This window comes from Dinoponera quadriceps, unplaced genomic scaffold, assembly GCF_001313825.1.
Source record: "Dinoponera quadriceps isolate SergipeBrazil2010 unplaced genomic scaffold, ASM131382v1 scaffold676, whole genome shotgun sequence".
NCBI classification, from domain to species: Eukaryota; Metazoa; Arthropoda; class Insecta; order Hymenoptera; family Formicidae; genus Dinoponera; species Dinoponera quadriceps.
Genome location: NW_014554818.1, coordinates 1,512,353 through 1,534,758, shown reverse-complemented (window position 1 = coordinate 1,534,758; position 22,406 = coordinate 1,512,353). Strand labels below are relative to the sequence as shown.

Below are 22,406 nucleotides of genomic sequence, written 5' to 3'. Positions count from 1 at the left end.
GTTACTCGGGTACTTTAGGCTGTGCCAATTTAAAAGTCAGTCAGGTACCTGAAGTAGCGCGCGCTGCGGAGAAACGAGCCGCGCCTTTTCGAGGAGGACGGGAAAAAGAATGAGAAAAAGCGCGAAGAGAAAGAGAGGGAACGACGAGGCAGGGAGAGAAAGAGAGGGAGAGATAGGGAGCCGGGAAGAAACCGGGTCGGGGAAGAAGAGTGGAGGCTGCATGTTAATTGTACTTCATCAGGTGCTCTGGTGAACTCGATACCCGGCACCTGTTGGAGCGCAATTCATATGACTGTGCCTTGCTGCCTTATTATACCCCCGCGAGAGCGAGGAGGGACCGCGAGTCACGCCGCAGGAAACCGTCTCGGCGACGACATTCCTCTCTGCGAGGGTGAACCTCTCGTCCCGCGCGTACACACACACACACACACATACAATCGCCTGTGTCGTAACTTCGCCTCTTGTTCATTGAAAAAAAAAAAGCGTCTACGATGGAACGCGGTGTAAAACCTCACGATGCGATATTTCGTGACTCGAAGATTTAACTTAATGTAACTTGTTATTGTATAATTGTAATATTTATATATATCTATTTTTTTTTCTCTCGAATTTAACCCTTTAGTGTGCCGCTTTGCATATATGCGAAATATATGTACTATATATTGATATTCAGTCTCCCATCCTCGAATTTCGAAACGCGCACGGTTTTCCACATCTGTGAAGCACGTCGTTCAAACGTACTTCACGCTTTTATCGCTAAATGCCGCGCTGTTGTTTAATGCTTCGGTTTTCTTTATAGTCATTCGCGCGCGAGCGTGAAGTTAGAACGGTAGCGTGTCGATGGTGTTTTCGTCGTATTAACAAAAGAGCAATAATATTGCATATATTCATGCGTAGTTTTTTGCGTAGTATTTGGAGTTCGAAGCAGCAGTTGTGTGTCTTCGTTGTCTATCTACGCCTTTTTAGTGAAATAAACAAACACTAAACATTTCTGTAAGAGAGCATACGAAAAGATTTCCCTTAGTCTTATGTATCCGGTATATCCCCTATTAGATTTTTCCGGAACTCCAAAGATCCATAAGTAATGATTGCAAGAAAATTTAAATTTCCAGGAAAATGTGCGCACTAAAGGGTTAAGATGGCTTAAGCGACTCTTTGCGCGAGATTGTGCAATTCCATGCGAAAACCCTGCGATTCATTCCCTTCCGACCGATCTCCCTCTCGTTCACTACTACTTTTAAGCGCCGAGTGTTTCATATGTATAGGATGGACAAATGAGAGAGATTAATTTATACAATACAGAAATAAAGAACAATGATAATAATAATAATCTCGCGAAATTAATCGAAGGGTGAGAACAAGTGTGCGCAATTATTTCTTTTTTCTCGCTATTTTTGGCAACGTATGAGAGAGCGGAAGAAAACAAGTTCGACAGGTAGGATAATGCGCGACGTTTGTTAATCAGTAAATAAAATTAGCTCGCCTCAGCGCGCTCCGTGGCCGCTGCACGGAACGTTGTTGAACCGCGCGCGTGTGTATATTTGTCCGTTGAAGGAGAGGAGCCCACAGTCGTCGCGTATCCCGTCGTGAACTAATGGGATAATGACGTTATGTTAGGGTCGCGTGGCCGGGCTAGGAGTGGGGAAGAAAGGGTGATTGGGAAAGAAGAAGAAGGGAGGAAGGAGGTCGCATAACGCAATTATTCAGTTCCGTTTGCGCACGTCGCGTCCCACCGTGTAGAAATCTGAGAACGACAAAAAGCGCCGTGCGACCACGACGCGGCTTGTCGGGTTTCTTTTACGACGAGCTAATTAGCAGTGATCGAAGACGACGGACACGGCGAGGACGTCGCGAGTTGTAAAACGGTGCGCGCGCCAGCGAGGCCGACAACATTCTGAGCCTTAATGAACTTCGCGACGCATTCGGTACCTGAACGGAAAAGTTTACGTTCCGGAAGAATTATCGGGGATAACAAATTCTCCTATTTGGGTATCTTGTGCGTCGAGAAAATCGTTGAAAATGAATGCCACTTTTCGTACATACGCAGAGTGTCTGTTATCAAGTGTTTTCTGCAATCCGTCGTATACTTGTAATAATTTAGATCAATGTGAACATAGAAAGTCTTGTACCATTTTGAAAATAAGCATGCAAATTTTTGAGTTGTTAATTAACTCTCCGTTAGTCGCAATATCTAATAAATATACATTCAGGCTACAACGTATCACCGTTGTCACAAAATCGAACCTGTCCTTGTCAATGTTTTTTCCTTTGTTCTTTCCTTCCGTTCTTCATTGTTTTTTATGTACTTTAGTCCCCGGCCTATTAGCAAAGTGCTAATGAAAGAAAAAATTGTTTCAAGAAGTAGGGGAAAATGATGGGAAAAGTTAGTGTGTACGTGCGAGATATATTACGATCATTCCTGAATAAAAAATATTGCGTCTAACGGAGGGTTAACGAAGCCCCTATACATGTGGCTATTTCCAATAATTAAGGCGCTAATTTTTGTGCGTATACAAAATATCCTTTTATTTCGACATATACCGTAATATACTTTGACATTTGCAGCGAGCAACCAGAAGCCTTTTGAGAACTCAGAATTCTGCATGATTGTTTGCAAAATGGTGAAGAACTTTTTCCTTCACACTGAACTACAAATATATGACGGATGAGACACTAAGCGACCGACATCCTGTATGTATACACACACACACACACACACACAAAGTGCTCGAATGTTCTGTCCACGCGAAACAACACGGAACGTTAAGCCCATAGATGGATCGCGATTGATCGGTCGCACTTTTACCGAAAAACAGAAGAGCAGGCCGGCGGAACCCGACGATCGTCGCGAGTGCCGCGACTCGCCGACTAATATAAACGGTGATGACGTCAACTTATAACGCTGATATATTCATTAAGCCGACGGTGGGCTTCGTTATATACAGTGGGCAGATAATATCGTAGAAAACGCGAGCTCGCCCGCTCTTCCCCCCACTGGCACGCGTTACGCGCGGTAATCATTACCGGCGCTTATTACCGCGTTGATTACTTTCCCGCGTCCGTCCGAGTGTACGTATATGTGTAACCGCCGTAAATTTTCACCTATGAGGTTTTATCACGAGACGGTGATTAGCTCGCTCGCTCGCGCCCACGCGACGACGACCAGGATGACGGTGGTGGCCACAGCCCGTGCGAATCGCTCGCAGCGGCGGCGTGACCGTCCCGGTGAATTGCTATCACTCGGTGGCATCGACTCCCGACGAAAGAATCTCGGAAATTAATATCGGATCTCCGCGTAATTACCGGTTTAATTTCCTGACCGCTTGTAATCCCGGTCTATTCGGCCACGCCCCGAGCGCGCCGAGAAAATACGGTATTACTCGCCGTAAATCTACCTAAGCGACTCGCGCGGCCTCGAATGCTTTCAGAGACGGGCTCATTCATGGAACTCGAAAACGGAATCGGGAAACGAATCGTCGTCGCTCCACTTTTTCGACCGTTCGGGCGTGTCGAGGATTCTTCCACGTTTTTCGCGCTAATTGAAATCGATAGCGTTACGCGCCGTGTACATACGCGCGTGTTGCTTTTTTTCCCGATGATGCGCCGCATCGGCGAGGGAAGAGAGAGAAAAGGCAAAGGAGGAAAGAAAGAAAAAAAGTTCGAACGACCGGCTGTGGTCGCGGTTCACTGCGACCGCAAGGCGGATACGCCAATGGCTTTCGTGTTCACCTCTCCTCCTCGTAGGAGCGTCTTCTGCCTAGCACGGGAGAAATTAAAGCGGAATTACGAGTCAATCGAGCGCGCTTAACGACGACTTTAACGAGCACTAAAAGGGCCGTATCGACCGGACTGAATGTACCCGCGCGCGCGCGCGGGGTTAATGCCCGTGAAGGAATTTTATTCAATATCCTTATCGCACGGCGGTCCGATTGCGCGAAGTAGCCTCTAGCGAAGCCTTTCATCGCATTGTCCGTCCGTACGTTAGCTCTAGGCGTCAATCGCCAATTGTTTCTCCGCGCTAGGCGGCGGTGACGCCTCGGTAACAACCGCGTTGCCTCGCTCACAGCTGATCTCGGGAGCGATCGTCGAGAACGAGCGGTTTAGTTAGTTAACACTTCACTTACCAGCCCCGTCGCTATACTTAATACGGCACGAATACCTTTTCTTTCCATGTTATTCGGCACGATGAGATGTTAAATTATAAAAAAACAAGTTCTATTGGCCGCGTTCCAAATTACACCGGGAAGGAACCGTATTAAAATCAAATGTGCAAAGCTTATTAATATATGTTGAGAGAAAACATATCTGGAACATAAAATGTTTTTTCGGTGGATACTCAATTGCGTATTTACTTGTATATTGAGATTTATATTGAGAAAAAATTGGTTTCAAACGAGGGAATTATACATCTTCTTCAATCTGTAGCTTCTCGAAAGCAATTACTTATTATGTACATATATTTAAATAAGATAACTTAGATTCGAATAAATATGTTATCAAATAAATATCTCATCAGTCACCGAATAAATGTTTATATTTTTTAGACATTTTTTCACAGCGTAAAGTTCCGGGTGGTATTGACACGATCTATATTCGTGGATCAAGTGGCCCATGCGGACAAGTGACATAAAATTAGTCCGCCACGTGTTAAATTGTGTCGGTTGACGAGAGAGCAAGTTTTGCTCCGCACTGAGAACATTTTTCGTGTTTGTAACTATAATCGCACAAATGGGAGAATTATAGTCAGCAGAAACTCTTCTAGTTTAGGTTACTGTAGTTTCAGCGATAAACATCTTATATACGCATTGCTACTAGAGTTTTTACATTTTGAAAAAACATCGAAATTCTAGCTCGGGATTTCCCTCGGCGCAATCTCGCGTGAAGAATCAGACTTCCTATCGGCTATCGGATGACGATGAACGAGATTCGTCGTTGTCAAAGAGGTCTCTTCGAAATAGAGCTTTTGCAATCATTCTTCTCTTCGCGCGGAAAGTCGCGTTCCACGAAAACGGCGCGACCACGACGTCATCCGTTCTCGCGACTGCTAATCGGCGAGTTTCCGAGTATCGTCCTGTAACTGTTAACCCACTGCTGCAACCGGACTGTCGCTCTCGAGTCGCAAAGTCCAAGCTTCAATCTCGGCCCCGAGCCTTTTATGCGTTCTCGCACAAGTACACGCGCATTGTCTCGCCGATCATTACGCGGGCGCTTCTTCGTAAATCTGAGAAATCGGGCTTTCCTCGTCGAAGACGAAGATCCCGAGCAAGTCGTTACATCCCCTCCGTCTCATGTTCGTCACACATCGCACATTTCTGCGGCACTGCACTTTTTGTAATCGTCCGACGAAAAATGGGAGAATCGCGGAAATATTCCGGGGAAATGTGGATAAATAAGAGCAGAAAGAAATACGAGAAAGCGGATTGATTTCTTCGATCTCGCGATCGGTTCTCCCCGTGATCGGGGGCGATCCAAAGGTGAAAGTGAGTATCGATTTATTTATAGATTTATATTACGCTTTATTATTGCATACGTCGCGACACAGTCTTATCAGTGCGCGACGATGACACAACAACGATTACAAAATTTTCTTTATCGTATCTATTGTCTCTCTCTATATATGTATATACGTTTACCGTTTCTCTGAATTATCGTCTCTTAACTTTACATATGTATATGTACACGCACCATCGATTACAGTATGGTATGGTATGTAACATTCGAGCGTTACGATTAACAACTGCCCGATCGAAGGGGTCTCACATTGGCCGCGTTCGGCGGAGAAAACAGCTCGGTGAGCGCGCTCGACGGTTATTGCTCTCCCGATTGGTACATTCTCTCGGATCTATCGAGTATCTAGAAGAATACTCCGGACGATAATCACTGAGCGCTCGCTGAGCTTCTTCCTCCGCCCTGAACGCAGCCATTGTTTGTTCGGTCACGCGCGGCAGTCGCACTCCCGCGAAGACAAACAATCGCTACATGGCGACACGGGAGAATCGTCGGGTAGAAAAATATATCGAGTGGAACGGACCGATCCCGTTGCGACGAGCCAAGGGTTAAGAGAGCCACTACGAGATCGCTCGTTGAAATAAATAAACGGTCTTGAGGCGACGAAAAGTACTGTGCCTGTAATTTCCATCGCGGATCGCGACGCACAAGCCGGCGGATTGACATTTTTTTCCCGATGGGCAACGCATCTCCGATAGAAAAATGTACCTTCTGATTATTTACTTAAAGCAAAACAATCCTCCTATTGGGCGCGGGATGCGAAATTCATCGAGAAGGTGTTGCGACATTTAACCCCGCCGACTGTACACTCGACGTCTCATGTATGCTGTGTTATTCTTTTAGACGGAGAATGGCACGATTTTCAGTTTTATACACAACCCGTACCACAAAAATGGTCAAACAAACTATTTTTCCACAAAGTTTTACTATATTGTCAGTGATAATAATCGTACGTGCATGTTGCTACTACTATTTTCGTGGTTAAAATAAAAAAAAACAGCTGATACTGTCCCCGAAAATAACTATATCTTTCTCTCAGCGCGTGTGGTTGAAGATCGCACAAGTACACGGAAAACTAAGAATTGTATCGGTTCGAAGATATCGTTCTTTCTCTCAGCTACTTATTCCTCTCGCTTCATGATAATTATTCTTGATTAATTACAATATGATACAATATTTTTAACACATAAGATCTTCCTTCGTGTAAGCAAGTTTCACCTTTATACAAGATTATATGTTCTTTCTTATACACGAGAATATAAGTCTCGAATTGATACTAATTTTTTTTTCTCCGTGTAACTCTAACTACGTAATGGTAGGTGGGTTGTAATGATTCCAATTATAACACTTTCGATCTTATCCGTGTGTAAGGCTGAAAAGTCGCGTATTTCTTTTATGCAAGATATTGTATAGCATACGCGAGACGCCGACTATACATGACTCGTTCCATGCGTTGAACACAGCCGCGGCATGTAAAGCCCGCTCCTCACCGAGAAGAACGTCCGTTTGCGGAGCTGACTCTTTTTAATCGATATTTATAGGTAGTGGGCGCGCTCTCGATCGATCTTTATGATTTATCGCGCCGATCGAAACGCGAGTGATCGGCCGAAATTGCATTCGACGGAATTACACCGGTTCTAATCTCCGTGAAAGGATACCGCCGCCGCGAAACGTCCGGCGAGAGAGAGATAGAACGCACGTCACTCCGTCCACTCGGAGTTTCGCGATTGCTCTCGATAGTTTGGCACCGCCAAGTCGGGCGAGTTCGCGGGAGCATCTATCTCTCTCTCTCTCTTACACATCTCTCTCTGCGCGTCGCCCACGGCGAGGCTCTCGGCCGAGGTATGATCGATACGAGCTGGAAAATCCGAGGCGGGCCGGTTAAAGTTAACAAGTTACCGTTCGCAAAGGGACTCGCCAGCTGGAAGGTAATAATTAAAATTGACGCGGCGGGAGAAGGAAAGAGAGAAAGAAACGCTTCGAGCGGAACAATCGTGATTGAGCAAATTGAGGGAGGGAGGGGAGGGAGACGTGATATTTCAGCCGAAAGCTGCGATATTTTTAACGACGTTCGCGAATGAACCCGACGACTCGCGTCGTCCGTTCGCGGACGAATTCGCTCGAGCGATAAGATGAAAGTAATATTTCACCGGTCGGTACCTTGAGCGTTCGCGTCACTCCGGAGAAATATCGGGAGCAGCCGTTGTGACCTGAGAGAGAGAGAGACTCCGAAATGAGCAGCCGTCGGGATTTCTTTCCAGCTGTCGACGTGCGCGCGCGCAAAACGATCTCGGCCGGTCCTCGGCTCAGCTGCTATCAGCCAGTGCGCGACCAGAGACACTGATGTATTTAAATTGAACCCGCGCGCGACCTTGACTCGATAGCTTTCCAAGTTATTTTCACATTGCTCACAACGACGCGATCGAGGCCGGTGGTGGGCCTCTGCATCGCTGGCAAGCCCCTCCGTCTCTCTCCCTCTCTCTTTCTCGCTCTCTGTTCTGCAGCCAGGCATGCACCTTGGTAGACCGATCAATAACGTATCTCTCGTGCCTATGTCTTGCGGCCGCAGTATAGTTATGATATAGTCGCGCGCACTTCAGCGCTGAAGTTATTCGCCGACCGGCGAAAATTAAACGGCCGGGAATCTCGCGCTTCTCTCTCCTCCGCACATCGCGACTGTCCGCATAAGCGGCCGGTGACGAATGAATTCCATGGCAATCCGGAGGCTTCGATGCTCGAGAAATTGTCGCGCATCCAGCATACCGAATACACGCGGGCCGAAACTTTTCAATACGTTCTCCTTTATTTTCACGTTGACGCACATTATGGAAATATCTACAGTAATATTAAAATTATCGCTCGAGTGTCATTTATTTTATATCTTAAGCAATCTTATTCACGACAGCAGTCAAACGTGGATTCAGGAAGGGATATCATTTTCTCGAGTTCACGCGGCCGCGCGCGTGAATAATTTTTTTTTTTCCCCTTTACGGAACTCGGGGTCATCCACGTGTCTTTTTGCACATTGCCACGAAATTCGTGACCGGGGATTTTGAATCGGCGGTCCACTGTTCGCTGTAAGCGCATTCGACGCAATCTGATCGATGCACCGGCGCGTTATCGCGCCGCCCGTTATGCAACTTACTGCACCAACGAGGTTGCACCAATGAGAGGTGCCAAGGTCGATGCACCAACGAACTCGGCGCAGCATCGACGTAGTGGAAAGGAGAGAGAGAGAGAGAGAGAAGGAGGTTTATCGCCGTTGGTTTAGTAATATCCGCTACGTGCAGATATCTTACACGAACTCGCTTTATACACCAAGATGTCTGCTCAACCGTGGACGTAAAAATCTTCCGACAGTTCCTCCATTTTCTCGGAATTTCTTCTACGAGAGGAACAAAATTAGCGAAGGAAATTAGCGTGTTCTTAAATTTAAGACGAATTTGTCGCCTACCTCTACTGGTGTGTTTCCTAATCGCGTCACTTAATCGGTGTTTGCGAAAGAGGAGAAAAATGAAAGGAACCGTTTACGAAACATTAAATTTGAAGGAGTATCGAAGAGTTCCGTGCAATTCCCAGTAGTTCCGAAGTATAAAAATGATAACTTTGAGGAGACAACCTCAACGAAAACTTCCCGGGAGAATTTTCAATTTCCCGGGTCGGAGGAGGATTCGCTGAGAATTTCAGGTATATAGTAGACACCTCGCGGAATACAGAATAATCGTACGTTATATAACGATACTCCCGGCGGCTCGTCCCTTCTCGCCCTCTTCGCTGCGACGGTCAATAGTCGGAGCCAGCAAATTGAACTCCGTACCACAATACAACGCTCTTAAACCGACCGGGAAAGTCGGCTGCTTGCGGCGAGCCTTAACGATATCGCCAATAGAACACGATACTGCATCGCCGCAACCTCCGGGTGCAGGACGAGGGGATGCTTCCCGGAAGGATTTCCACGGCTCTTACCGAACGTTATGGGCGTGGAATCTGCCGATGGCGGCGTTCCCGTTTCACGAGAACTGACCAGAAGACACGAACGACGACGGTAGCGGCGACGATGACGACGACGAGGATCGACCGTCGTTTGGAGCCGACAAGAGAGGAGGCGGAAGGTGGCGTAGTTCCAGGCTTCCGCAGGCCTTAGTTCGAGGCGGAGGGCGTCTTGGGCGGCTGGAAGGGGTTCCATTTCAGACACTCCGGATCGATCTCTTTGTAGACGGGGCCCCGTCTCTTCACCCTCTCCTTGTAGTCGTCGATCACGTCCTGAAATTATTTCAACGTCCCTTTACCCTAGACGGCTCCGCTCGCGCGTTCAACATTTCTAGACCGTCAACGGATACATTACGGCGGCGTCGAGACTGAGGAAAACGTTACGGACGAATTAGCCGAATGATAATTGGCGGTCGTGCGTCTCGTCGTAGCGGAGATAACGCGGCGAGTGACGCGAACGCAAGGATTATTCTCTGCTTCACAATGTTGTGACGTTCACCGAACGCATTTTCCACGGAACGTGTTTGTGAAATCTTCCTCGTCCTTCGAACACATCCATTTTTAAAACTCGTCTTACTCTTGGTTCTTATTTACTTATTATTTTTTTCGTAACATTACTTGCCTGTCTCTTATTCAATAAATGAATAAGGCTCGACAAAACTACGATTGAAATTGAAGTTTAAGTGACCCCAGGTTTAATTTTAATAACATAAATAATGAAGTGAATAATACTGAAATAATCGAGAATAATGACACGGAGGAACAATTGCCTATTTGTTTTTGGGACCAATAAGGGACCAATAAGGTTGTCATTATTATTATTCTTATACACGCGCGCGCATTGTATCGAAATCACGGTCGTCGTCTAAAAGGATTATATGACACATTATTCACGAACGAAAAGTCAACAAGCACCAAGAGGACAAGTATGAGTATTATCTCGTTCGCGTTCGACTCGCGGGAGATCGGAAAGTTTGATAAACGAGTGCCGCGCGCGCTGCCTCTTACGTGACAGGGTTTTCTTTTTTGGTTTTCGAGCGCCGCACGTTTTCATCGTCGATTCTCTCTCTTTCTCTCCCTCGTCACACCTATATTCCTCCTCCGCGATATTAATACAAGGGGAAGGACAAAGAACGCGCCGCACGCGTTCCCGCCCGAGGCGCTTCGTCGAGCGTTATTATTTATAGAGACACGATAATACCGCGCGGGAATTTCGGCCGACTCGGTTGGTTACTCGTCGATAAATTACATGAGAGAGAGAGAGAGAGAGAGTAAAAATCGAGACGCGTCCCGCTCTTCTCCCGACGAGGAGAGAGCTCTCTCGTTGTTATGCTTATCGCGAGCCGTTTCTAGCGGCGATTTCTGAAACCAGGCGCGATAAATCTGACGGCGCGATGACGGCGCGTATTCGCCGAGAAAGAATGGACACGATATCTCCTCTCTCTTCGCGCGAAACGTTGGGGAGAGGAGGCCCTTACGTCTGCGCGGCGAAACATTACAATAACAAAAGGGCGCCTACCTGTTTCTTCAGAATGATATGCTTGCCCTTCCAGTACTTCATCATACCGAGCGCCTGTAAAGTGCTGACGATGTCATACGAGTCGATGGCCATTTCCTTGCTGATATCTGCAAGAAAAATTGAACTGAACTCGTCTCGTGCGCGCGCGCGTCCGTGAATATCGAGGAGTTTACCTCATAACGATGAAAGTCCCGAAACGGTCCAACGCGCACGATTTCGTCGAGGCAACAACTCGGCCCGCCGCGTCGCTTAAGGTAGTCGGTTCGTAAAGCCATTCTCTCCCGGGAATCTCCTTTCAAATTTTAACTGCATATTGGCGGAAATACCTACACGTCTGTAAAGTTGGAAAAACGACTCGGCCGTTCGGTGAGATATTCGCAATTAAAATTATCGATACTTTTCTATAAGTGTTCCTTGAGCTTAATTTCCTATTTTCGATTTTTCTATCTTTAATCTCTTCTAAACCACATTTAGGATTTCAATGGGAAACCATCTCGATATCAACATACAGATACTATACAGAAAAGAAGAGGGTCAATGAAGCAGATCTTTTTGCATTGTATAATCATTAGGAATGTCAGAAATAATCATTAAATGAGAAGAAAAGTCGGTCCATAAAGCCATAATTATTAGTCTAGAGGTACAACTATGATACCTAAGCCTCTTCCGTGATTGATAAGCATCAATGAGAAAAATACAAAATAAGTAATATCTTCTTTATTATTGCGTGTATATTTGCCTTAATTTTGCTCTCAAAATTAACATTTATTGCTTAGATAGTTATATCACGTTATGGAAAAGTATTTTTTTTTTTTTTCAGCAAATGATAAATTTATGAAGGATCCTCTTATAATATCGCCACTGAAAATCCGGCACTCTACGGACCAACTACCTTAATAGGCGCCGAGTGCAATAAAATTGGCGAAGCGAGCGAAAAGACAGAGACGCGATCGATAAAATCACGCCGTGTTGAGTCTACCGGCGATTGACATTTCGCAGGCGCGGCAGAAACGAGAACATTATCGAGCTGTTGGAGACGCGGGGTAATACATTTCGGGAGGTATTCCGTTCCCGTTGAATTCTTCAATTAGTCACGTTCGATCTGAGCGTTTCAAGACCCTCGATTAAAAATGCACACATACACACACACATACACACAGAGGTATCTTTTTCGCGTGGATTGATTTAACATAATAATAATGATGATGATATCGAATCGCATTTAACGCAGACGTTCGCCCGGTAAATGATAATGATAATAAACTTAAATGAAGATCTGTAGTGGCAGTCGCGAAAATGCGGAAATGATGAATCATATATAATCCGCTGCGGTTTTCAGCGGTAGGGCGGTTTATCCTTCCCCGTGGATACAATTATTCAACCGCTAAAACCAGTTACGTTGGGAAAACTTGACCATCGGATCGATAACAATGCGGTGTAAATCCCCTGCTGACGATTCCCCCGTCTCGAGGCACAAAACCTAAAATGGAATCTACCAGTGCCCGCCGAGACATGAATTATTATGTATTTTGTATAACTCTGCGCAAACTCCATCGTAAATGCAAGCAAACTTCTGATCCGACGAATTTTTTGTCAAACTCGACAAATGGTTGGACAGACTGATATCAGCCTCGAGATGAATGAACGTCGGAAAAATGTAAGTATTTTAGAAAATACTTGGAAACCTCGCGCGATAAAAAAATTATATTCTTGTGTTAAAATCGCTCCTTGTTAAAAGTTTTGCGTGGAATTTTCAACATAGCTAATATAACATGATACGATTGTGTTATTTGAAGATTTTGTTGTTGAATTGATATTTAACACTCTTTCGCGTTGAAATGACACAATTTATATATAAGTATACGTTTAAAAAAGATTGTATAGTTTTAGAGTTATTTTTCCTCAGTAAAAAAAAAAAAACAGTTGCCATTTGTTTCAACGCGTTATATGTTATACATCGTACAGGTACGTCGTTGTCTCCCATTGTTGGTTAGCAAAAATGTTTTCGCCCGCAAAGTCGAGAAAACGGCCGGAAAAGCGTCTCCCGTCAGCTTCAGCTACGCACAGCGCGAGTGCAGTATTCATAATACGATTTAATTAATATCGCAGTTTTTGAAAACAGAGCGGGTCGAATTAGCGGCTCAAAGAGGACGGGAGCCGCGCGTTTGCACACTTTCGATCCGCGCATGAATATTTAAAGCGCCGTCCCGAAACGAGCTGCGCAGCTGCGCTGCGGCGTAAAGCCGTTTCGCGTGACCTACCTTTGACGGAGAGCTCCTTGCCGCCGAAATTGCAGAGGTACTGCAGCAGAACGTCCTTCCAGTAGCTGCGATACGAGATCAGGCCCAAATCCGACAGCGGTTTCTCCGGCGAGCCGATCTTCTTCTCGACTCTGGTCAGCAAGTAACCTGCGCGCAAGTAACGAAATGTAACACTGACCGATTATCGATCCGAGAGAGAGAGAGAGAGTTTGATTCGCAATCAAACGCGGGGAGAACACACGCGCACGTTAGACGCTGCCGATTTTCCACGTCAGCTTGACGAGCGATAAAAAGAACCGTTCCGAGCAGAACGATCGTGTTCCGGCGCGTGACATAAAGGCGGCCCTTTCGGACTTATTGCTGTTAACTGAAAAGTTAGGGGGAAACGGTTCGAGTTTAAAACGCAAAAACCGTGTCACCTCCGCCGATGAAGAAGCTCCTCGCGAGGCAGGAGGAATCGCGCGCGATCGTTGCATTAGCAACGTCTCGGTACCTTCGTGCGTTTCCGCGGAGGGAAAACAAAGTGCCGCCTATTTCCTGCACGTGCGAGCGCGCCGGCACCATCATCGCGCTCGCGTATTATTCACGAGCCGCATTATCTCCCGCCGTCAGGGCCGTTAAACGCGCTATGGAATCCCGATTTCACGAGGCATCGTCGCTTGAAGAGAGGCTGGCGACTCGCCTCAATCCTGGGACGAAGGACGATCCGCGACCGGACGTATCTCGGACATCGCGAACCCGATTATCGCGCGGGACTCGTTCCCGCGGCACGAACGACATGAGAAGTAATTGGTCCGTGGCGATACTGTTAGAAAAGTAAGAAGAAGCGAAATGAAACAAATCCATGAAGGATTTCGCGGCGTTAGCTCGGAAACCAAGTCGAATATTTCCCCACGCCGTGGGAGCCTAAGGCATCAGATAAAAAATATTACGTCGCTGCAACAAGCCGCGATTGAGCTGTCAAAGACGGTCCCTCCTTGATTACGTAACCTCGGAGTCTAACGGCAAACACGTAGCTTGACAACGAAAGCCCTCCGCCCTTTTTCCGCGAGTAACGTCAAGCGAGGATTCGAGTGTTTCCGCGCAGCAATCGACGCTGATTCCCGACGCGGACGACGAGGATCCCTACGCGAGCGAGCGAGCTCTCTGGAATTGCGATCGAACAACGAGATCCAGTCTCACGCATTTAAATTCGAACGCGAACAGGTGGCGGACGCGACTTTTCGAGAGCGCGTCGGAGGAGCGAGGGCCCGAACGGGAACGGACTCGGCACTGGCGGTGCCCGTCTGCTACCCGGTTGAACGTCCGTTCCGCCTCGTTTGTCCGAAGTATTCTGCGACGAGGCATCAAAGAAAAATGTATAGACAGATGGGGGAGAGAGGGCATCCCGAGGCGTTTCGTGCCTGCCTGCTCGTCCACCACGTGAATCGGCGAAATCGTCCGTTGCGCGCATCCGTCCACGTCAATGGAATTATCCGACGGACCGGTTAAAAACCCGTTTTCAGAGGGCGACCTTAAATGCCAGATCCAGATCTACCGCAACCCGCGGGATCGATAATGCGGCGCGCGCATTTAAAGTCCGCGCGCTCGGGCGTCGACGCGGGATCGAAAATCGGAGCGGAAAAGCAGCCCTTAGCGGGGGCTCTCGCAGCTTGCTCAGCTTAACGAGCTTAATCTCGTCGGTTGGAAAGAGTCGAAGGGTCGAAGGAGCCGAAAAGTTTCGCCGAATAATTAGTAAGTCGCGACTTCCTCGATAGATAACCGACTGACGACGAAACCGCCGACGACTGCGGATTTTCTCTCGAGGATTAATCGGCGCATTAACATTCCCAACGTCGTGGATCCAACGCGTTTCCCGGAGAAAAAGAGAAAGGGGAAGCAGGATCCTCCGGTGATTTTGACGGTGTTTGCGCACTCGAGTCCGAAAGTCGGTGCCGCCTCCTGCGACATGCGACGAGGCGCGCGCGTGTTCACCGTGAGGTGACATAAGCCGCGCGTGAAACTACTAAGAGACGAGGTTAATTCGCGGGATTCAAGGCTAGAATATGTAAAAGTCAATCTCAAGAAGCGCTGCCGGAGAGCAGAATTTAATGGCCCGCGTTTGCTCGCTCGCGCTCAGCTTATTTGGTTTTGCTCGCTCGAGTCTCGCCGCTACAGAGAGAGAGAGAGAGTTGCTCGAGCGTGTGTGTAACTGCACCTTGCATTATGAATAACCGATCCGGCCACGAGTATAACGCGGTATCGTACGAGCGGCGTCGTCGCCGAGATTCGCGGTGGAGATCGGCGTGTCGTTCCGTGCGCGTTAACGTCGCCGCCGGCGCATTCCCGAAATTACAGTCTCCCGGAGTCTCCGCCGCCGCGGCGAGTTCAAAAGCTGCTTCATTAGCAAAGTGATCTCCGTGCGCGCGCCGCCGTCTTCCGCCGAATAAATCTCGCTGCCCGAAGACGTTTATTTTCAAGTTCCGAATATGTGCTGCTTCCGTGCGCGGCTAATGGATCAGTGCGCGGGAGCTAATTAAATGTTGAGAGGTTTACCTACCGGCTGAGAACTTACGCACAGGGGGCGCCAATCGCTTATATTTTACTCTCTCTCTCTCTCTCTCTCTCTTAATTCCCGAAGTCACTTTATTCGCGATCGCGTCTCGAGATTTCGAATCCGCGCGCACTTTCGGCGCCGATCGGCCCGCGTCTCAAAGGATAAGCAAACTGGCGGTGGACATTCCTGGCGTTTAACGCGTCTCCGAAATAACCATCGTAATGTGTCTAAAGTGGTGAAGGAGCTGGGATTTCGCGTAGTTATCGGAGAGAGAGAGAGAGAGAGAGGTGCCGTGATCTTTTCACGACGTGTGAAATCCTCGACGATCTTAATTCACCTTTCCAGCGCCGAGACGCTTGTCTGTGCATATTCATTACGCGCCTATCCGATCGCCCGATCTTACGGCACACGATCGAACAGCTCGATCCCCGCTCGGGTCCCCGGAGAATACGGCGTTTTTTCGCGGCCGTTTTCAGCGTCTAAATACGTTTTTCGCGGCAAGAGAACTTTTATAGCGCGGACGAGGGTGACGAGAGAGAGAGAGAGAGAGAGAGAGAAGGGAAGAGAGGGGACGTCCACGCGATATACCCGGACCAGGAAAGCGATCCTGTATCCCTCCGGTTCCAGAGTGTTCCCGGCCGGCGATGGGTTCAACGACCATGTCTCCCTTCCTCCCTCTCTCTCTTCTGCGTTCCAGGCCGTCTCCTCCACCTTCGTGTATCTCCCGCCGGCAGAGAGGACACTTCTACCCTCCGCGATCGCTCTCCCGCCCCCTCCCGTTCCGCAGACTCTACCCTCTCCCTTCGATACTCCGGGCTCTCTCACCCTGCCCTTCCCCCCGGTCGCTGATTACTTTGGGAGGGTTGAGCGCATTCATTACGCGTCCGTTCAGTTTGCAGACTTTTGGGATCGGCGCGGAGGGGGCTGCGGGAGCTGGCGGGGGAGGTGGAAATTCGAGAAAGAGGAAAGCGGTGACCGTCGGGAGGAGGGAGAAAGGAAGATGGATCGGCGTGACAGGGTACGTGGGTGCGACGCGGTAGGAAGAGAGGAACGTCCCGGCAGGGTCGGCTCGATGAAGGGTGCAGGGCGGACGAGGGTGCGACTCGCGAGCGATGAAATTGGACACTGTCGAGAGTAGCTCGTTGCCTCGCGACGCACACACTCTCTCACCCGTTATGAAATCGCCAACGAAGATTTACGACTCGTCGTGCATATTCGTCTCTGACGCGGTTTCGCGCAGCGACGACGGAAGGGGAAGGAAGGTCAGGAGGTTGCGCGAGTAACGGTAATTACCTGTATGAGCGATCGGCAATTACCGCGCGATACTTATTTGGGGCAGTATGGAAAATAAGGAGGAAAGAGAGCAGAGGCGGCGCGTTTCAAAAGTTCCGCCGAGGGGAAAGCGCAATTTCTCTGCGCGCAGCGAGGACGATTCGTCTTGGAGATATCACGGCGGTCCGAAGAAGAGCAGCACCACGTACGGGGGGTAGGGATCGGCCTGAGAGCGAGAGACGCGTATCCGCCCTTCGCCCTGACGAAGGTGCCGTTCGGAGATGCTGCACGTTGCGCCGACCCGCCCGTTCGCAGCAACGTTGCGGCTAAGCCCCCTCCTCCTCTTCGGCCCGCCCTTCCACCTTGCCGTCGCGTATGGGATACCCTTCGTTCCTAGGCGTAGGGAAAGGGCGTCGGTGACCCTGCCAATCCTACGTGGGGGTAGTGGAGCGAGGTCACGAGAGGTCATACGATTCCGAGAGCCCTACGGGCGCCGAACAGGGAGGAGGGCGAGGAGCAAGCAGCAAAGAAGGGCGAGTCGGGGGAGGTGCGGCATGTACAGGAGAGAGAATCTGCTATAGGATCAAGGTGTACCGAGAGAGCGGTTGCCCAGGAGAGAAGGACGCGCCGCATGCGTGAGACAGGAAGCGCGGGTGTACGCGTGTCTGCACGCGTGTACGCGACGTCGACTGCGGCGGCGGCTGTGGGGGTCGATCGATGCGGCGAGACGCCGGGCGTCGCACTTTCCGCAGACCACTTCGCTCTCCAACCTACGCTGTACCGTTCACCACCACCATCATTACAAGCGGCCGGGGATACTAACGACACCGCGACGGTGGTATCGATGCCGCCCGTTTCGATCTTTCCGGAGGCTTCTGGCTACATCCGCGACGCATCGATCGCTTCTCTCTCTCTCTCTTTCTTTTGTTTTTTCACGGGAAGGCTGAATGTCGAGTGTGTATCGACGTTATCGGGGAAACACGGGTCCCGCCGGATGGATGGAGGTATAATGAGGTAAGGCGATAATAACGAAACAGCAAAACAGCACCGAGATTATTCCGGCGAAGAATTCGAGCGTGCGTCCCGGATTTCGTTAGCCGACCGGCTAAACCGCTTTGTGCACGCACCTTACGGTGCGTGCCGCGCGAGAATAAACGTTATTTCGGATTCATTGGACGAGTGGGGTGCGCGAGCTCGTAGCGCCGGCCTTGTACAGCCGGCGGCGGCGGAGTCGATGCCACCGCCGACGAGGAGGGGTCTGCCCGTCTCGCTCGCGGAAAAGCCGGCGGGGCTGAGAGAGACCACCCCGCCGACCGGTGCTCCACCGGCACAGTACGTCGACCCCCGACCAACCCCCGACGCACCCCCTCCTACTACTACCGGTAGTAGCGCCGCGATGCCGCAGCTCGCTCGGCATCAATGAAAATGACGTCACGGCAAAAAGCCCCACGTTTAATTATCAACGCTACGCTTCGTCGAGACGGGCGCCGTACGCGCGCGTGTGTGCGTAGGCGTATATACGCGTGTATACGTGCGACGGCGACGACTACGTAGACGAGGAATCGCGTCAGAAATTGGCGTGAGTTGAACAATGAGGAGCGAAAGAGAGCTGCGCGGTCGCGCGTGACCTCGCGATAAATCTCGATAGCGATCGTGTCGCTGCGACGTCGTGGGCAATAATTGATACCACCGCCCGGGGCCGCGCATCGCTTCAAACAGACACTTCAAGTATATCCCATTCTTTGCCTTCCACCGTCCAATCCCGAACTAATCAGAGCGAACATATTTGAACTTCAATTGTTCGTCGACTCGAAAGCCGGGGAACTGTTCATTCGGCGGTGATGCCCCAGTTGTTCCCGACATGAGAGAAAGATATTTGGTACTTGTGTAACTGTAATCATCGTAACGAAAGAATTTTAGTCGGGAGAATCATTTCTTTCCAGCAAGTTTTATTATAGCGTGTCAGTGGTCTACTGGTCGGTGGATTCCCATCGAAGCCTTCAATTCGGTTCCACTTCGCACTTGACCCGGGAATAGTCACCTGAGGTCATTTAGAACCCGGATAGAATTAAAAATGTCGTTAAAAGGATATAGACGAGGCTGAAAATAATTACAACTTCTCACGATGCAGTGTCGCAGTTTCTAAAAGTGGAATCTTTAATTAGCGGATTCGAAGCTGCAGGTGACTTTTGCGACACGGGGGGATGAGTGGGTGGAGTTTCTTCGGACAATGAGTCGGGAAGCCGCGGAGGAGCACGCCTCAAGTCGCGAGAAAGAGAAAGAGAGAGAGAGTGTGTGTGTAGATGTGTGAGTAACGCGCGAGCTCGAGGCTTTTTATTCGGCCTTCCGGCAGTTCAATGGCCAAGAACGTCGAGAGAGGCTCCGTCGTCGTCGTCGTCTGGCGAGCGCATCGTCAGATTCGCCGCGATGACGTTGCGACGGTCCTCCGTCGTCGTCGTCGTCGTCGCGAAACCGCGTGAGGCACGCAAGCTCTCCTGTTCCTAATTCGGTTATCCTTTCGATTTCGACGAGCGGAAGGATGCCGTCATCGCCTTGGACCGCGGAGCCAAGGTTAGGACGAACGACGGGCGGAAATTCTGGCGTATACTCACTGAAATCTATGAGAAGCCGGCCGTAGCCCTGCCTCTGGTAAGGTGGCAGCGTCAAGATGCAGGACACGTTGTAGTTGAGGAAGGAATTCTTCTCCTGAAACAGATCGAGAGAGGCAGCGTTAGCCGTCGTATCGCCGTATCGAGCACAGCAGTGCTCCGCTGTGTCGCTGCTTTCTTGTAGAAAAAAAGAGAAATAAAAAATGGAGAAAAATGAGAAAGAGAAAAGAAGCCGTCGATCGCGCCGATATTCGGAGGAATAACGATAGCAGCTGTTGCCACGAGGTGCGATTGTAAGTTAAGTGAATTTTTATTAGCGAAATGCGATGATCGTATCTGCACCGTGCCATGCGGAAGCGAGACTATAAATGCACACACACACACACCCGCTACCGGAGATATGATCGATGATATCCCGTTCGCGAGGCGCACGCCAGACACGAGCGCCGCGCGTTCCGCGAAACTGTGACGTTAATGCATCGGAAATGCATCGCGGCAGCGAAGTGGAGATAAGGATGCTCTCGCGTAACAGTACTTCCGAACACGTGGGCATAAACCAACTTTAGAATAAACTAATTTCCGCGATACAGCCTCTTGCGAATGCAGCTCCCTTTCGCACTCGTTCGCTTAACACTCGTCCGTCTGGCAAACGCGCTCGAATTAATCAAAGGTCATCGCGAGCCCCTTCGGACGTTTCTCCTGGAAGAGCGGATTAATTTTTCAGCGTCTTCCTATAAAGAGCTGCAAGATCCGCGAATCAGAGAGACGGTCGTGCAAGAGTCATGCGGCCGTGCGGAGGGGAACGACCGACGCGATTCCGAAAGTCGCTTAAAAATAGAGCACCGCCGGCATGAATAAGAAGCGGGGTTTTCGTATTTTTGACGTGATCGCGCGCGCGCCGTGTATCGGGTCGTACTCTCTCCCCCGCTGAGGTTAGATAAATCCTTTCCCGGCCGCGTCGACAATTTCGCCGATCGTTTATTATTATTATTATTATGCTTGAGTCGAAACGGAGACAGTGGACCGACGGACGAGGCTCGATTTCCGCACGATTCGGCAATTTTTGATATCGCAAGTTTCGGCCAGTCCGACTCGTCGTCGATAACGGTCTCGTGCAAACGACGTTCTTCGCGCCGGAACAGCCATCAATCTTTCCGATCTGACGTTTAATACGCCTTGTCCAGTATCGGCGATCGAGAGGAGATACGTACGTCACAAAGGACACGTCGTATATTATAAAATGCACAAAGGATCGACTCGTGAGGAGGAAAAGGGAAGAAAAACCCGGCGCGAACGTCGCGGCTGCTGCCCCCGGGTACGGCTAATCCAATCGGCACAACGCAACCGTCCGTCCATGTAGGCATTTCCATGTCATGCGGAGTCTCTTCGCATTTAAACGTCGCATTGAATTCCGCTGAATACAAACAATTTTTAGCAGTCGCCCGGGACCGTTATATCCAATGTATTTTCCGCGGCGAGCGCGGACGTCGCGGGATGCAATTGTCCGATGGAGTAATGGCTATCCAGCGGACACAAAAGAAAGGAAAATCTCTGTCTCGTCCTTTCCCTCCACCCTCTCTGTTTCCCTCTCTCTCCTTTTCTCTTCATCTTCTTCTCTTTCTTTCCCCGTCGATCCTCGCCCTGAAAGAGGAGCTTAATCTCTCAGGTGGGATTACGAGTTATGCCCTGGGGACGGCGACTATCATTTTTCGCGAGGTATCGCACGGATCCACGGTACATTCGAGACCCGGCGGATGGGACGAAAGAGGATATTATAGAGCCGAAGGTATTTCTCACGATCGCAACCGCGGCCGATCGAGAATCGAGAGAGATCGGGACCGGGAAAAAGAAAGAGTGCGCGGATCTGTGATTCTTCCCGGTGTATTATCCTTATAATAATCCTGCAAGTGTCGTTTTTTTTTTTCGATACGGGACCGATGTGCCGACGGACACGGAGCTCTCGTGTTCAGGACGAAGAAACTTACATTTACCGTCTGTTACTCGCAATTGTCAATAAAACAGGACGGAAATCGACCGTAATACCTTAGTACTGGTTGATGTTTTCAAAGACGCCTTGGCTTGCGAGAGGAAAAAGGCTCGATCCTTTCAATATCTTTCGCGCGGTTACGAACTCGCATCTCGAACGGCGCGCGAGATGATCCTCGCCGAAGGAATTCAGGCTCGTCGCGCACCTGGCGCGACCTTCTCTCTTTCTCTTCTTCTTTCTCTCTCGAAGATAACCGCGGCGGATCGCGGAACGTGAGAAAGACAGAGACAGACGGAAAGTGAGTGAGTGAGTGAGTGAGTGAGTGAGTGAGAGAGAGAGAGAGGGGCGCCACATTTCTCGCAAAACGGGAAATTAACGCGTCGGCGGCCGTTAAGATTCCTCGCTCTTCACGCTTCGCATACGGCGACGCCCGTTTTCCGGTGGCCGCTCGCTCGCTCGATCGTTCGTTCGTTCGTTACTCGCGCGGATCCTCGGTGGAATGGTCTCTCGGTGGTATTCGGACACCCGGTATTTCCGGCCGTGTGGCGGCCGTGCTGTTGCTAACTGCCGAGGCAGCAACGGTCCGAAGGACACGACCCGTGCCGTGCGACGGTGGTGTGCGTGCTGTATGCGTGAACGAGCGGCACACGTGTGCGCGTATCGGCGCGTTAACTTGGCGAGAAGTAGAGGAGACCAAGTAGAGAGAACAGAGAAGGAAGAGAGT

At 49.5% G+C, this 22,406-nt stretch overlaps 1 protein-coding gene across 1 annotated transcript in view; it reads right to left on the bottom strand.

Moving 5' to 3' along the window:
- Nucleotides 1-5,420: 5,420 nt before the first annotated feature.
- LOC106742210 (histone acetyltransferase KAT7-like) overlaps nucleotides 5,421-22,406 on the bottom strand; it is a 37,287-nt gene continuing 20,301 nt past the window's right edge. The window contains 4 exon segments of the mRNA XM_014614944.1: nucleotides 5,421-9,771; nucleotides 11,018-11,124; nucleotides 13,279-13,425; nucleotides 19,699-19,792. Coding sequence (XP_014470430.1) covers nucleotides 9,649-9,771; nucleotides 11,018-11,124; nucleotides 13,279-13,425; nucleotides 19,699-19,792 — 471 coding nt within the window. The 3' untranslated portion in view covers nucleotides 5,421-9,648.